This window comes from Pelodiscus sinensis, chromosome 8 (assembly GCF_052426305.1).
Source record: "Pelodiscus sinensis isolate ZL-2025 chromosome 8, ASM5242630v1, whole genome shotgun sequence".
NCBI lineage: Eukaryota > Metazoa > Chordata > Testudines > Trionychidae > Pelodiscus > Pelodiscus sinensis.
Genome location: NC_143059.1, coordinates 29,207,987 through 29,222,139, shown reverse-complemented (window position 1 = coordinate 29,222,139; position 14,153 = coordinate 29,207,987). Strand labels below are relative to the sequence as shown.

Below are 14,153 nucleotides of genomic sequence, written 5' to 3'. Positions count from 1 at the left end.
GCTCCATAAATTCAAAGGATGGCCCTGGCTGCTCTGGTTGTAACGTGATGTGTAGCCCTCCCACAGTTTTCCAGCAGGGGACAAGTGTGCTACAGAACCCCATACAGATTCAGAAAGGGAGGGACAGTCTTGTACAGTTCTGGCTAAAGACGTCATTTCTTGGAATGATTTAGGTTGATACAAAAATCTATTCCAGCAAAAGAACTTTGGTTTTGTCATGCAGGTAACTGTACTCTGGCAACTTGGAGCTTGTCTCTTCCTGGTTCCCACTCCATTTTTCCTCTGATTGCCAAATTCACATGGCATCATCCCAGTGCTGCTGTTAACCTCACCATCATCATTTTAGCCACTGATATTTGACGGCATTGACCCCTCCTTCCCTGTAGCTGGCTAGATTTTGACCTATTATTTGTGAATCACTTTCTGTTATGTAAGAAAATAATACTTCCAATAAAACTTTATTGCATCAATCAGTATTTTTAGAAACAAATGCATGCAAATCTGGAAAAATTTCAGAGCAATCAGAATATACAAATAGCCCAAAGCAGTTGATCATCTCCTATAACATATTGTAACCATTACCTTTGTTTTATACTGTTCACCCCGCCTCCTTTCAATCTTGAAACATGCCACCCTGCTGTCAGTGGTCGCAGGAGACACACAATGTGAGCATTTTATTCTAGCCTTGGAGAGAAGGGATTTTTTGTTTTTGTTTTCTTTTTTAAATAGAACATCACAATTAAACCCGAAAGCAGTGTCAAGAGCTACTCTTCCAGATCTGACACATTGTCGTGCATTGTTCCCATTGGGCTCATGTCCTTTCAAAAGCAGAGACATCGTCATGCCTTTAAATGCTTCCGACATGCTCTGCTCTTCTAGTCTCTTTCTCTGGAAGAGTGTTTCTTAAACTGTGTTCCAGGGCACACCAGTGTGCCTTAAATAGGCGACTTTTTTTTTCCTCAATAACTTTCCCCCGACCCTTTTTTTTTTTCCCTCAACAAAAAAATCCTTGGTGTTCCTCATAAAAAAAATTGTCTGGTGTTCCTCGGTATTAAAAAGTTTAAGAAATACTGCTCTGAATGATCAGGAGAACCTCAGAGAAGAGGGGAAATGACCCTTTGAACCCCATCCTGAGTCCTTTATTAACTGGAACATGAAGGGACATCACAGAAACAGGGATAGCTTGCATGGCCATATGAACCAAAGAGACTTAGGCCCCCAGAGAGAGTTTTTACCTGATTTTTATTTTGGTGGCAGGAAGGAGAGCTGGGAATTTAGATTGGTAGTGAAATCCTTTGAATGGAACCGTGAATAGGAGCAAGTCAGTAGGTGGGAGCACCCAGCTGGGTTCCTTCTGCAACCAGGAAGTTAGTTTGTCCCTTTTGGGACAAGTGGCAGCTGGTTTGCACAATGCCACCACTTTCCCGCAGACTTCTCATTTGCTTCTTTTTTTAATCTCTAGCCATGTAAAGGCTTGTTTCTCAGAATTATCCAGTGCACTCTTCAGCAAGAAAGCAGTTAACAGCTGACAGCTTTAAACAAATAGTTCCCCAGATCAGATATATATACACTTGTCATGCAGATGTCCCCATGCTGGAGGATCCGCAAGACTGGTGATGATCATGCAGAGTAGTTTGCTAATCTAGAGAAGATTTCAGCTTTCACACAGATTGTCAGGTTTCTTCAAGGGGCCCCTTTGCATCACCTCAAAAACAAGTCCACTAAAGGAATTGCCCCAGGCTTGTACCATTAAGCATTACCCTGTTAACAAAGATGAGGCCTGTGTTTGAAGTTCTGAAAGGCTGGAGCTTCTCAGATGGGCACAGGCATACAGTGTGGTTCAGGATCATCTTTTTGCTGTGGTGTACCATGATATACTATCAAGGTCTTTTCATTTCATTCTATTTACATTTTTTGAGATTTTTTTTCTGAGATTAATCAAGTCCTTAGGCAGCAGTTGCTGCCAAAAGATTTGATCTTGTCGTGTCTTTGGAGTGTTGAAGAGATGTTTTGCTCATCCCATGTTATGATGAACACTGGCCTGTGATGGCTGCCTAGATACACTACATCGGTGATCTAGTTGGGAATCATCTCAGGGTGCTTATCTAACAGAGCTGAGATTAGACCATACCTGGCACAGTAGCTGGATTTCTAATGGACTGGAGCCAGCCCACCCACCATGACAGCCAATGAGTCACAGTAGTGGCAGTCATCACAACAAGTAGCTTTCCGGAGTAAACTTTTCCAGACTTGTCTGCCTGGAAATCTACCCAGGAGCATATTCTATTATTTATATGACTTTTTAGATTTGTTTTGTTTTTAATGTCTGCTGGTAAGCTATGCAATTCTGGCATGGCAGTCAGTTGGGTATGACATCAGACACTATGGGCATCATGCTGCTGATTTTGGAGTCATTTCAAAAACACTATTTGTGTTCTGTATTTTGGTGGTGATTTCTCTAAGTTATGTGTTATGATCTTAGTGGAACTCCATTCCCCTCTGATCATCTTCACCCTTGCCTATAGATGGGACCTGAGAGTATCAGGGAATTGAGACTCCTAGGAATTTTTCCTCTTGTGACCTACTTCTCTGTGCTAGGTGGCAGGGAGGCTAGGTTCTAGGAGACAGGGAAGACTGGGCCTAGGTAGAAGATGGAGACTCCCAGGCATTCCTCTGGACTAGAGGACACTAGGAAAACTGCTGAGAGAAATCTCTCTGCAACAAAATGTAACATACACTATTAAACAGATGTCTCCCACTCTTCTTTCCCACCTGCCTCAGAATATGAAAGGTATAAGGGATGGCTAAGTTCCAAACTGCATTTCTTGCTGCAGTTTAAAGAACTTTCTAAACTGTACAGAGTATCACATGGGCCCCTTCTCCCCTCCAGTGAGTGAGATGTATTTGCCTCTACAGGTCATGGACTCATCACCTGGAAAGGGTTCTTTTCAGGGCTTTGGAGCGGAGCCCAGAGCTGGAGTACGGAGCAGTGGAGCTGCAGGTTTTTGCCTGGAGCTGACAGAAAATCTTGACTGCTCCACTGCTCCAGTTTTTTTTTTCTTTTTTTCATTTTCAATCCAAAATGAATGATATTTTATCAAGAAAATCCTAAAGGTGCCAAAAAGTTTCAGATTGTATAACAATTGATATTAACATCTACTTTACCACTTTACGTAATATGTCACAGTTACTCTCACTTCAGATGAAATCAAGATCTAATGTACAGATACAAAATTACAAAATTTTTTGGAGATATGTTTTATTAAAGAATCAGATAATTATCAGACATCCAGCAACACTGCAGACTGCTCCCACCCTTCTGCCAAGGATAGGCGAGTACGTACTCACGTAGATTAGTTAGATAGTTAGATTATTATGTGTTTATTTTCAACCTTGTAACGTGTAGCCTCGGTACTTCTCAACAATTAATGTTGTAGAACAGCGATAGCACGTACTAACGTTATGGCACATACCAAATTTCATTGATATATCTATATTAAAGCATTTTTGAGATATTAAAAACTTGGAAAATATTTTGAATATTTTCCTGCAAAATTTCATAAGAAAAACTAACTTGCAATTTATAAATAAAAATGTGTATTAATCATGTATATTAAAAATTAAAAAATTATAGTTAAAAATTAATTTGAGTCAGAGCATGGAGCGGAGCTAGAGCAGTCAGTATTGGTGCTGGAGCGGAGCAGAGCAAAAAATTGATTGCTCCAAATCCCTGGTTCTTTAAAAAAAAAAATTGTTTACAGCTGTGGGAGGGTGGTTTTTTTTAAGCATCAACATCTTGATTATTTTTATCAATGCCCATGATTGTTTTAAAAAGTAAAGAACATGAAATAGTCTGTTCCCCGACTGAAACTCAGACTGCCAGCTTGAGTGACTCTCAAGTAGAGATGGATGTGTTTTGAACCAGTTGAAAAACTGGCCTCAGAATGAGAGCATCAGACTTTCTCTTTAGCTATATTAAAACTGTTGTTGGTGTGATCCTATAGGATGAGATCTTTTTCTGTTTCCCTCTGCATGCTCACATGCACACACACCAACACACACACACAAGCACAGATTTGTTCATGCTGAGAGGCTGCCTTGATCATCTCCTGATGCCTCTTTAGTTGCGTAGTTCCAAATTGGCATAATTAAAGTGTTATAGAATAAGTGACACGCCATCCTTTCTGAGGGAATATGAGAGGATGGTGGGAGAGGAAAACTTTAGGATAGGTGCTAGGTTTTACTGCACCTGGCCTCAATATCCAGGCCATTTTCACCATCTTTTCCCCCATTTTATCAGGAAAGTTCTGATCTGTCAGGACACAAAGGCTGTTCAAACATTGTGTGTCATCTTCCTTCCCCATCCTGATGGGATTCTGGGTGGAGCTGACTGTTGCTTATCTATGCAGTCATCATGGCCTACCACTCAAAATCAGGTCTTCATTCATGCTTAGCAACGCATATTTTTTCTGTGACAATCTATACCTCGCATGAAAATCTCACATGTGGTAGGTCATTTCTAGAAAGATTATATGTTATGGTTTCCTTCAGACTCATGCATTCCTGCTGTACATCTATCCCAAACAGAGCAAGTGACTCTTGAACTAAAACTTTTTTCCAGAGTGTTCTCATTGTTTTTCAAAATCTCCTTGGCCCTATCTGCATTGCACCTTTCAACCATGTTAAGGAACTTAGGGTACATCTATACTGCGTGGCTATTTCGGGATAATGGAGGTATCTCAAAATAGCTACCCTGCATCTACAAAAGCCACCTGTTATTTTGAAATATTTTTTGAAATAACAGGGGTGCTATTTCACAATCCCGGTAAATCTCGTTGGATTAAGGGATGGCTCGAAATAGCATGTATTTCAAAATTTAGCACTGAGTAGACATGCCAAATTTCAAAATAAGTTATTTTGAAATAGATTTGCAATAATATACGCCATTTGTGTATCTTATTTCGAGTTTAGGGTGCTCTGTAGATGCACCCTCAGAGTCACATATCTGAAAATGGTTACTGTGGTCAGTATCATGACTACAGCTTTTAAAATCATTTTATGACTTGCCAGTTATCATCCGACCCTTCCATGAGAGCTCTGATGAACACATGCTACTTTAATTCAAGTTGTTTCTCATGGGTGTGCCTCTAATTGGAATGCAGTGAACAGTGTATGTTAGTTTTCCTGGAAATCTGAAACACTAACTGCTTGCAGCCTTTCTAAGGTACTCTGCCTATGGATATTTAATGTGGCAAAATATACTGTTTCCTCTTAATATTAGATGTGCATAAAGCATTTTAAAAGTTGTTCCGAGACAGGGGGATAATCTCTAATATGGCTATGAAAACAGATGACCATAAAACAGATTATAAACCATGGTAATAGGTGGAACCATTTGACATGATTTCTGATATGGTTGGTTGGTTGCTCGCTCAGGCTCTCCATTTGATATTTACCATATTTCTAAGAGAGATGGGGTTAGGTTAGAAAACTAGATCCCTACCCGCTTGGACTTTAGGCAAGGTAGAATCTGATTCTAGGGCCAAAGTCCACAGGTCAGGTTCATCTCTATAAAAGACCTGAGTCGGAGCAGTAGCTGCACAAACATTCCTGAACTTTTCAAAACTTTTTGGCTCTTGATTTGAATCTAGATCCAAACAACATGACTTAAGTAAGTCTTTTATTTCTGACAGATTTCTTATTTTTAGCTATTGTAGCCAGCAGCCAATATTATTTTTCTTCCCATCATATGTCTTTTCAAACTGGGACACAAGTTCTAAACATATCATACAGTTTCTATGCAATAGCATCAAACAGTGCAGGCAACATATACACACGTACTTCTCTAAGAAAATAGATAGCAAAAATCTAAACCCATTGAAAGGAGACTCGTTTTCCCCTTTACAAATTTCCATTGGGGTGAGAGACATGGAACGTGGGGAGACAAGGGATGATTCTCACACTCTGGTTCAGTTTATAAGACTTCTTTTTTTTGTTCAGCATCTCTCTCCAGTTTAATAAGTCATCTTCTTATATCTGCTCTAGATGCCAGCGTTGTAAATAAGCAAGGTGTTGGAGAAGTTTGGCAACATATTGGTCATTAAATTGTAAATTCCTTTGTGCAGTGCAGTAAAATCAGCAAGAGCGTCAATATCTGTGGAGATCTTTTTTTCTTTTTCTTCTTTTGAGAAATGTTCAAAGGAAAATATGTGCAGCGATGAGGTGCCAGAGAAAGTGTCTGTGATTTTTTTTCCCCTTCAGAAGTGGCCTTGTCTACAAAGCCTTTGCTCCAGCAATAGCCAAATACTTTCCCTTATTGCTGACAACTAATTCAGCGGAAGTTGTGCTCCTTCAGCAATTTTATGCATTCATGAAATTTGGAGAATCAGGAACAGGCTCTAAAAAGGAGAGACAATTCTGTTAATAGTTTTTTGGTTATTTATGAGTGTGGAGCTCACTGGGCACTTGTGAGGCTGTGGTCTGAGGTGATTAACAGAAGATACTTCCCTCCACTATAGACAAGATCCTATTGGCTGGGAGTGCACATTGCCATTTGTAGGCACCTTTAGCAATGTGATTCAGCCAAATGTCACCAGCTGCAAAGATGCTAGGGAATGAGAACTAAGGGCCTGACCCAGAGCATGTGGTGGGAGTTAATAGAAAGACTTTTGTTGACTTCACTGGGCTTTGGGTCAGCTCCTAATATTCCATGGCTCATCATTTTAATCCCCCAGAGGCAACATTTTTAAGGCAACTGGCATGATTTTTTCCCTCTAGCAAGTAATCAGTTAAGGGCTAGCTTTCCCTACTTGTAACAGCATCTGCTGTGTTGCTAATAACAGGCTGTGAAATGGCAGCCTGGCTCTGGGAAATTAATATGGTGATACTCTGGGGGAGGGGGCAAGGGACTGACAAGAGGGCCCCCAATTTAACATTGCTATCCCACATCTGGAACTCAAGAGTACTGCAGAAACTGGCCCGCTGGGAAGAACCCCTTGTATGAAAGAATAGCAAACCCCATGCTGCGGGACAAACATAAAGAGCCAGTCACACCACAGCTGTGTTTCTTTCCCTCCAAGACTGAGATCTTGTCGCGTTCCCCTGTTCACCTCCAGACCAAAGATTTATTATTTTGGTTTGTATCAGCAATTTCTCTCGACACCAAATAATTATGAGTGGACAGCTGGCCAAATTCCATTGATACCAGTGTAAATCTGGAATAACTTCATTGGCTTAAGTCGAATCACTCCATGTCTATGCTTGTATAATTGAGATAAAAATTAGGACCATTAGATATAAAATGAGGCCCTACAGCAGAGATGCAGGGTTTTCCCCCTCCCCAGAGTCACAAGACTATAAATTTCATGTTGAACAAGGTTAGATTTAAACTGAATATTTAACAAGGGATCAGTCCCCTCCCTTTCTGACTCTTTCTTTCCCATGTCCCTCTTCAATGGCTAAAGTTCCCTACCGTCTGTCATGGCAGCTTTAGCTTGGGTCAATCAAGGAGCTAGTTTTATAAAATGGACACTTACCCAGTGTTGGGAAGAAGCAATCTCCTGTGCCAGGAGGAGACAGTGGAGTGTTTGGTTCTGAGAGAAGGTGTCTGCCTGATTCTGACGGCTGGCGGCTGGCAATATATGTCATCTGCAGCTTGGGCCTGGACTCTGTATTTGTGGATGGAACTGCTTCAAAGACAGGATTTTCAATGCCTTGAGCATTACTACAGGAGAAAATACAGCGTCAGTCCTCACACTCACACCCCCACCTTCTCTCTCACCCACTAAGAGCTCCAGAATTCTAGACTTTCTTCCATTCTAACAGTAGTACCATGTGTGGCAGGTAATGTAGGCAAGGGAAGGCATTGCCTTCCCAAAACTGCCTATACTCTCTAGCCACCAGGGAGGGCTGTGGCTGTGGTATGCTAACCCTGCCCTCCAGGTGGCCAGGAAGGTTTGGGCTGTTGTAGTGGGGGGCTTGGCTCCACAGGGGGCGAGGGCGGGGAGAGGTTGCTGAAGGGGCAGGGCCTGTGTCAGAAGGGGCAGGGGCTGGAGCATGCCTTCCCCAGCTGGGTCTTCACCTGCAGCCCTGAGTAGCACTTACTATTTTTAGTTCCTATTTATCTGTCTTACACATAAGTTAGTGGGTCTCTCCTGTGTTTGTCCTTGTGACGTCTCAATGACCAAGCTCTCTATTGTTTTCCTAGGGCTTACTTCCTAACATCTTGTCTTTCCCCTGTCATGCTGCCATGGTTTTGTACTACAAACAGCTGTGATGTGACACAAGAACAGGATTAGAATCTTTAGGGAGGAAAGCCAGGTTTTTGAAGAAGGCAGGAGCTCATTAAAATATTATAGTAAGAAGAGGTGTAACCCTTGTCAGGGGATGCTTTAAGGGAGTCCAGGCCCAGATTACCATGATAATCTAATTTAAGGGGAATTAATCCACCTAGGTATTTGATGAATAACAAACACTGGGCCTAATAAAAGGCTATTGGGGCTCATTTGCAGCGACATGCTTATAGAGAAATTATCCCAATAGACAGGCACTTCCAGAGCCCACAGGTGCACAAGGAGGAAGGCCATGCACATCTCTGAGTCAAAAGAGGGACCAGGACTGAAGCAGCAAGTAGTTGCAGCATTGGGTCAGCAAGGGGTGCAAAAGGGCGGACATGCCCTACAACCACAGGTACTTGAGTGGGATATCAAGACACCCTCCACCATCAAGGAGGAATGACTTTGTAGGACGGTATAAACACCTGCCCTGGCTGTGGGATTTTGACTGTTCCATGACAGCATATGGAGGGGCAGACACAACTGTAGAGGTTCCTGCTTCAGATTGGGGGCATACTCAAGAAGCAGCAGAGGTGTCCATGATGGAAAAGGGTCAATTGCAAATTGCCATCAACCCCAAAAGGGAAGAAGGCACAGGCTCAACCAGCTTATATATATTTACTATGAAGAAGTGAGGCATGCAGGATGGGTTGGCCACTATATGAACAATCATTATAAGGCTGGTCTGGTTGCTCTGAGTACCAGAGGGGAACCAGGGAGAGTCAGGCTATCAAAGATACTCTTCCCAGAAACTGCTGGGGCCAGGACTATTGTGAAGTTTGAATAATACTGTGGGGACTCCGTTGAGACAAGAAAGAATAATGCCCGAGGACCAATCTTTTTTGGCAGTGGGGAGAAGAGGCAAATATAATGGTGTTGCCTCTCTAAAATATGTCTATTTTATGGTGGACACTAATTTTGAGGAAGCAAGACCCTATAAGAATAGGCAAATGTGGCTTAGACAGGGAAATAGGCCCTGGGTGAAAAATTAAAGGTGGGAGGCGGTGAGGTTCACTATTCCCATTAGTTAAGGGAGATGCTCTACATGACTTTTAGCCCCAGAGTGTGAGAGCTTGAGGAACTTGAATAAAAGAACCAGAGAAGACCCAGGAACAGAAGGAGTTCCAATCAAGGGGATCCAACCAGAAGCCCTAAAGGATGACAGGATTCTGGGGTAGAGCAGGCCATATAAAATATGGAACTTGACTCAAATGATCTGGAGAGCCAGGGAAATGGAGGCTACAAAAGCCATGATGTGATTGCTAAACAATTCAATGAACTACAGATCCAAGTAGTAGATTTCTACCAGGAATTGGATAGCTGTACAAAGCATTAGAAGGCCTAAATTCAAGAAATGAGGTGGAAATGCTCTCAGGCTATACGGGAGCTGATCATACGGTAGGAACATACCAGGCCAACAGAAGCAGAGCTTGAGAGGCCAGAACAACCAAGGCAGAGCAAATGTGTAAGGCTGACCAGAACGTAAAGATTCCTCAACCTGGCAACAAAAATACTTGAAACTCATAGAAGGAAGTGACAGAGCTGTAAATGATCTTGAAAAGTGACCTCAGGACAGTCAAGCCAATTGGAGAGCAAGTATTTTAAGCCAGTGGATAAACTGGCAGAGCTGGTAGTGAGCTAATGCAGGAGTTACTGCAGAAAGCAAAACACAATAAACTGAGTCTCCATACTCTGGTGGACCTGATAGAGGAGAAGGTGCCATTCTAAATTGGAACCTTTGAGAGAGAGAGATTTCCAGCCTAGAAGGCAGAGAGACAGGAGTTGGAATAGCTGCTTGTTTTGGAGAGGGAATATTCTACATACTACTGAGACAAGTAGAAACATATTAAAAGAGAATTGCAGGAACAGGTGAGACCAACCTTCTTCTGGAGCAGAGCAATGGAGGAACACTTGAAAGAGAAGCTGGAGCCAGAGCATGGCATGAATATCTTGGAGCAGAAGGTTATTAAAATGAAAAAGGAGCTAGAGACTGACTAGTGAGCTCTGGGACCTGGCCATTGAGGCAGGAGCCTTATGCACGCTGGAAGAAGAAGGTGATTTGCAGGGGAAACTGGCTGGGGATTGTCCAGGAAGCAGGACCCAGGTGCTGGCACCCATGGAGAGACATGCAATAAGATGGAGAGCACATAAATCAATTACAGGGAGCTTGTGTTGATACAAAGGGTCTGACTGACAAGTAGGGCCTCCAGAAAGACCTTCCAGGAGGAAAAGTCAACTGATTGACAATGGATTGTGTGCCCTGAGAGACAAACCCTGAGAGGCAAAACACGGCAGAAGTTTCAATGGTGCCAGCGGCTCTTTCGGCTACACAGCAGACCTCTCTAGTAAAGGATGGAGTGAGCGGGGAGTGAAGGCTGCAACTGTGGATAGGAATCACATTGAAATCCTGGAACTGCAGATGCAGATGGCTGAAGAACAGGAACAGATGTGTTTCTCCAGGGGAAGGATCTTAGAGCAGTCTGCAAACCAGAAGCAGCAGCAGCTGCTCTGCCTCCAAAAGGACACTGCAGAACAACAGTGTTTGCTGCTTCAGAGGGAGATGACTAAGCTCCAGAACCTGCCTGAAGATGCAGCCGCGGCTGAGATCCAGCTTGGCTAAGGATAAAGAGCTGGAATCCTGTGGGGGTGAGGCCACTACTACAAGAAGATGGATTTAGCAAGAAGGTACAGCAGCCCTCTGAAGCTAAGAACTGCTCTGTTGTGGCAAGGCCAAGCCCCAGCCAGACCCCTGCTAAAAAGAAGGGTTCACCCCAAGAAAAAAGGGGGACCCAGACAGTGCGGTGATTCCAAAAGTACTGTAGGTCTGGCAGTTGCAGAAATCTGTGCTGACTGGGTTATTAACAATGATAGGGTCCAATCCTTAGAGTCTGGAAGCCCTAAGGAAGTAGGATTTAGATGCAGCTATTTTTAATCTCAATGATGATGCTTGTGTTTGTATCCAGGGGGCGCCTCCCTAAGGGTGTGTCTACACAGCGGCATTATTTCAGAATACCGGCCATTATTCCGAAATAACAATGTGAGTATCTACACAGCAATTCCATTTTTGAAATAATTTCGAAATAACGCGTGGCTTATTCCAACTTCTGTAAACCCCATTCCACAAGGAATAATGCCCATTCCAAAATAGCTATAGTGCGGATGCTCCACTGCTTCTATTTCAAAATAGCTCCTCCCCAGGGCCATTCAAACTAATTACTCCCCAGTGCCTCCTGGGGCTCTAAATCTAGGTAGTGTGTCCACATTAGGGAAGCCTGCCTCAGACTAATTTTGAGGCATCCCTGTAGTGTAGATGTGCTATTTTGAAATACCGGTAAGCTATTTCAGACTATTTCTTCCAGCATAGTTTGTTTTGAAATAAGCATGCAGTGTAGACATACCCTAAGAGATCAAGTAGTAGCCTTAAGCCAGATCAGCTGTGGTGAAAGCTTTGTATTGTTGACCATACCAGAAGTAGCTGGGGAACTAGGCTTTCAGGGGGTACAGTATATGGTGAACTATGACATGCTGAGATCTATGGAAGAATACATTCACAACATGAGGCACTTATAACATAGTGGAATTCAAGTCCTGATCATGTCATGTTTTATGGAGGGAGGCAAGAACATTGCCAAGGATTTAACAGATTTCCTAGTTGCTGCTAAAGAGGAAGTTCCTCCTGGTTGGAGATGACCAAGCATTAGCTATTGTTGATACTACATTTCAGTATAAGTTGGTTTTGCTGGGAGAAGGTATGTCACAGGATTGTTTGCCCCTTGTTTGCTGGTGCTTAAAGAGAAAAAAACTATCCTATGGAAGAGGGTCTTCCAGAGACTACAGGTCCTCAAGGCTGAAGACCAATGGGAAAGACTTTATTTCGAGTTTGTATTGTATTTAATAATATAGTAGAACCCCAGTGAGAGAATTATGTCTTGTATCTTTTTGGACTGTGGAGTTGTGTCCCTGAGAAAAGGAAACTGAGGAAGGGAGTGTCTGCAGCATCGTGCTAATTAGCAAGTAGCACTAAAGTGTAGATAAATCCCTGGCTGGTGGGATTTTAAACTCTGATTAACATTGTCCTAGACCCAACACTGCTAACTGGTAAAGGACATTTTCTTTAGTTCAAGCGGTGGGAGCCTGAGTCTTCAGAGCACCAGGATATGAGTTCTAATTCTACTGACAATGGAAAGTTCCAGATGACCACAGAATGCAACATAATCACAATCATGAAGCTCTCATTGGCCTTGGATTAGAAATAATATAAGGACACTGATGCCTCTTTCTAGTGAGACAAAGTGATTAACACATGCTACCTGAATACAACCAGCAACCAGGAAATGCAGCTGAGCAGTTATTGCAATTACTGATATTGTACATGAGAGCCATTTATAATACCTGAGGCTGTGTCTAGACAGCTTTCCTCTTCCAAAAGAGGAAATGCAAATGAGGGAAATGGAAGTGAAGCACTGATTAGCATGTTTGCGTGCTTCATTTGCATATCTTCTTCCAATCCTTTTTTCTGAAGAGGTTTCCCCCTCTCCCCCCCCCCAAAAAAAGCAGTCTAGAGGCGTTCTTTTGGGGGGGGGAAAAACCCCTTTTTCGAAAAAACCCTTCTTCCTCAAAAAATGAAGTTTACAGGGTTTTTTCGCAAAAGGGTTTTGTCCAAAAGAACCGCATCTAGACTGCTTTTTTTTCTGAAAAAAACTCTTCTGAAAAAAGGATCGGAAGAGGATATGCAAATGAGTGCACAAACATGCTAATCAGCGCTTCATTTGCATTTATGTTTTCCTCATTTGCATTTCCTCTTTTGGAATAGGAAAGCCGTCTAGACGCAGCCTGAAAGAGGCAATGATACCCTTAAAAATACAATGTAATAAAGCACTGAAACACAGGGAGAAATGTCAGTAAATTAATGTTTCTTTTGCAGACCAGGAGAGATGGAAAATAGTAATTTTAACCCACTCGCAGTTACTGAGCAAATGGAATGTCACATCTGATCCGTTTCAATATGCATCTCTTTTCATCAATTGTTAAAAATGCCCCCAATAACAGCTTCAACCAAGTTGCTTTTCTGTTCCTTCCACATAAGGTACTATCCCTTTGGAAGAAAGAATGTAGCTCCCTATAGTGTTTTGTGCTGCAATCAGCTGACTAGATTTCAGCACTTATTAGCAATCAATCAAGACAGCTACAGAGGCTTGCAGGCCAATTAAATGTGTAATTTTTGTTTAAATGTTTCTTCTTGATGTTTCCTCCACAATGAAGGGTGTTTTTTTAAGGCCAAGTGGCCAGATGGCCTTTGAGATTTCATCAATGTCAATAAACAAAACCAAGGTTAATTTGCATTCTTATTTCAGTTTCTGATGTATGCTGCCAGTTTCAGTTACCGCTTGAAACAGCCTAACAGGGCAGGCAGTGGGGTTAGCTTTTTGTCAAGGCCTGTCTGGCCTAAGTTGTTGAGACTTTTCAAATGAAAAAGTAGGAAATCTGTCACAGGAAGAATTGAGGGGTAGTTGCATGCCTGAGAATGGGGATGGAGAATGCCCTCCCCCAGCCACCCAAGTTTAAAATGAAGAGCCATAATGAAGCATTATGAAAGCAATAGTCAGAGTGGATGGATACTATAATTACTTCTCTTGTAAGAGGTCAACCACACGTTCTGTAACAAGTAGCGAATATAGTTTGGCTTAGTCTGTAATAACAGATCAGGAGGAAGACACAATTGATACCCATTGCCAACCATGCCTCTGAATGATCACTGCGACTGCAGTTCTTTATTCTTCTCTTTCTTCTCACAGTCTCATTCAATATTGCCAAACACAA

General features: G+C 42.4%; 2 protein-coding genes across 6 annotated transcripts in view; one reads left to right on the top strand and one right to left on the bottom strand.

Annotated features, from left to right (window-relative positions):
• CDH23 (cadherin related 23) overlaps positions 1-14,153 on the top strand; it is a 573,109-nt gene that overhangs the window by 460,214 nt on the left and 98,742 nt on the right. The window lies entirely within an intron of this gene.
• VSIR (V-set immunoregulatory receptor) overlaps positions 6,164-14,153 on the bottom strand; it is a 42,802-nt gene continuing 34,812 nt past the window's right edge. For both annotated transcript variants that reach the window (XM_075934961.2, XM_006121492.5), the window contains 2 exons: positions 7,536-7,723; positions 6,164-6,398 (listed from right to left, as the gene is read on the bottom strand). In XM_075934961.2, coding sequence (XP_075791076.2) covers positions 6,361-6,398; positions 7,536-7,723 — 226 coding nt within the window. In that variant the 3' untranslated portion in view covers positions 6,164-6,360. The remainder of the gene's footprint in view (positions 6,399-7,535; positions 7,724-14,153) is intronic.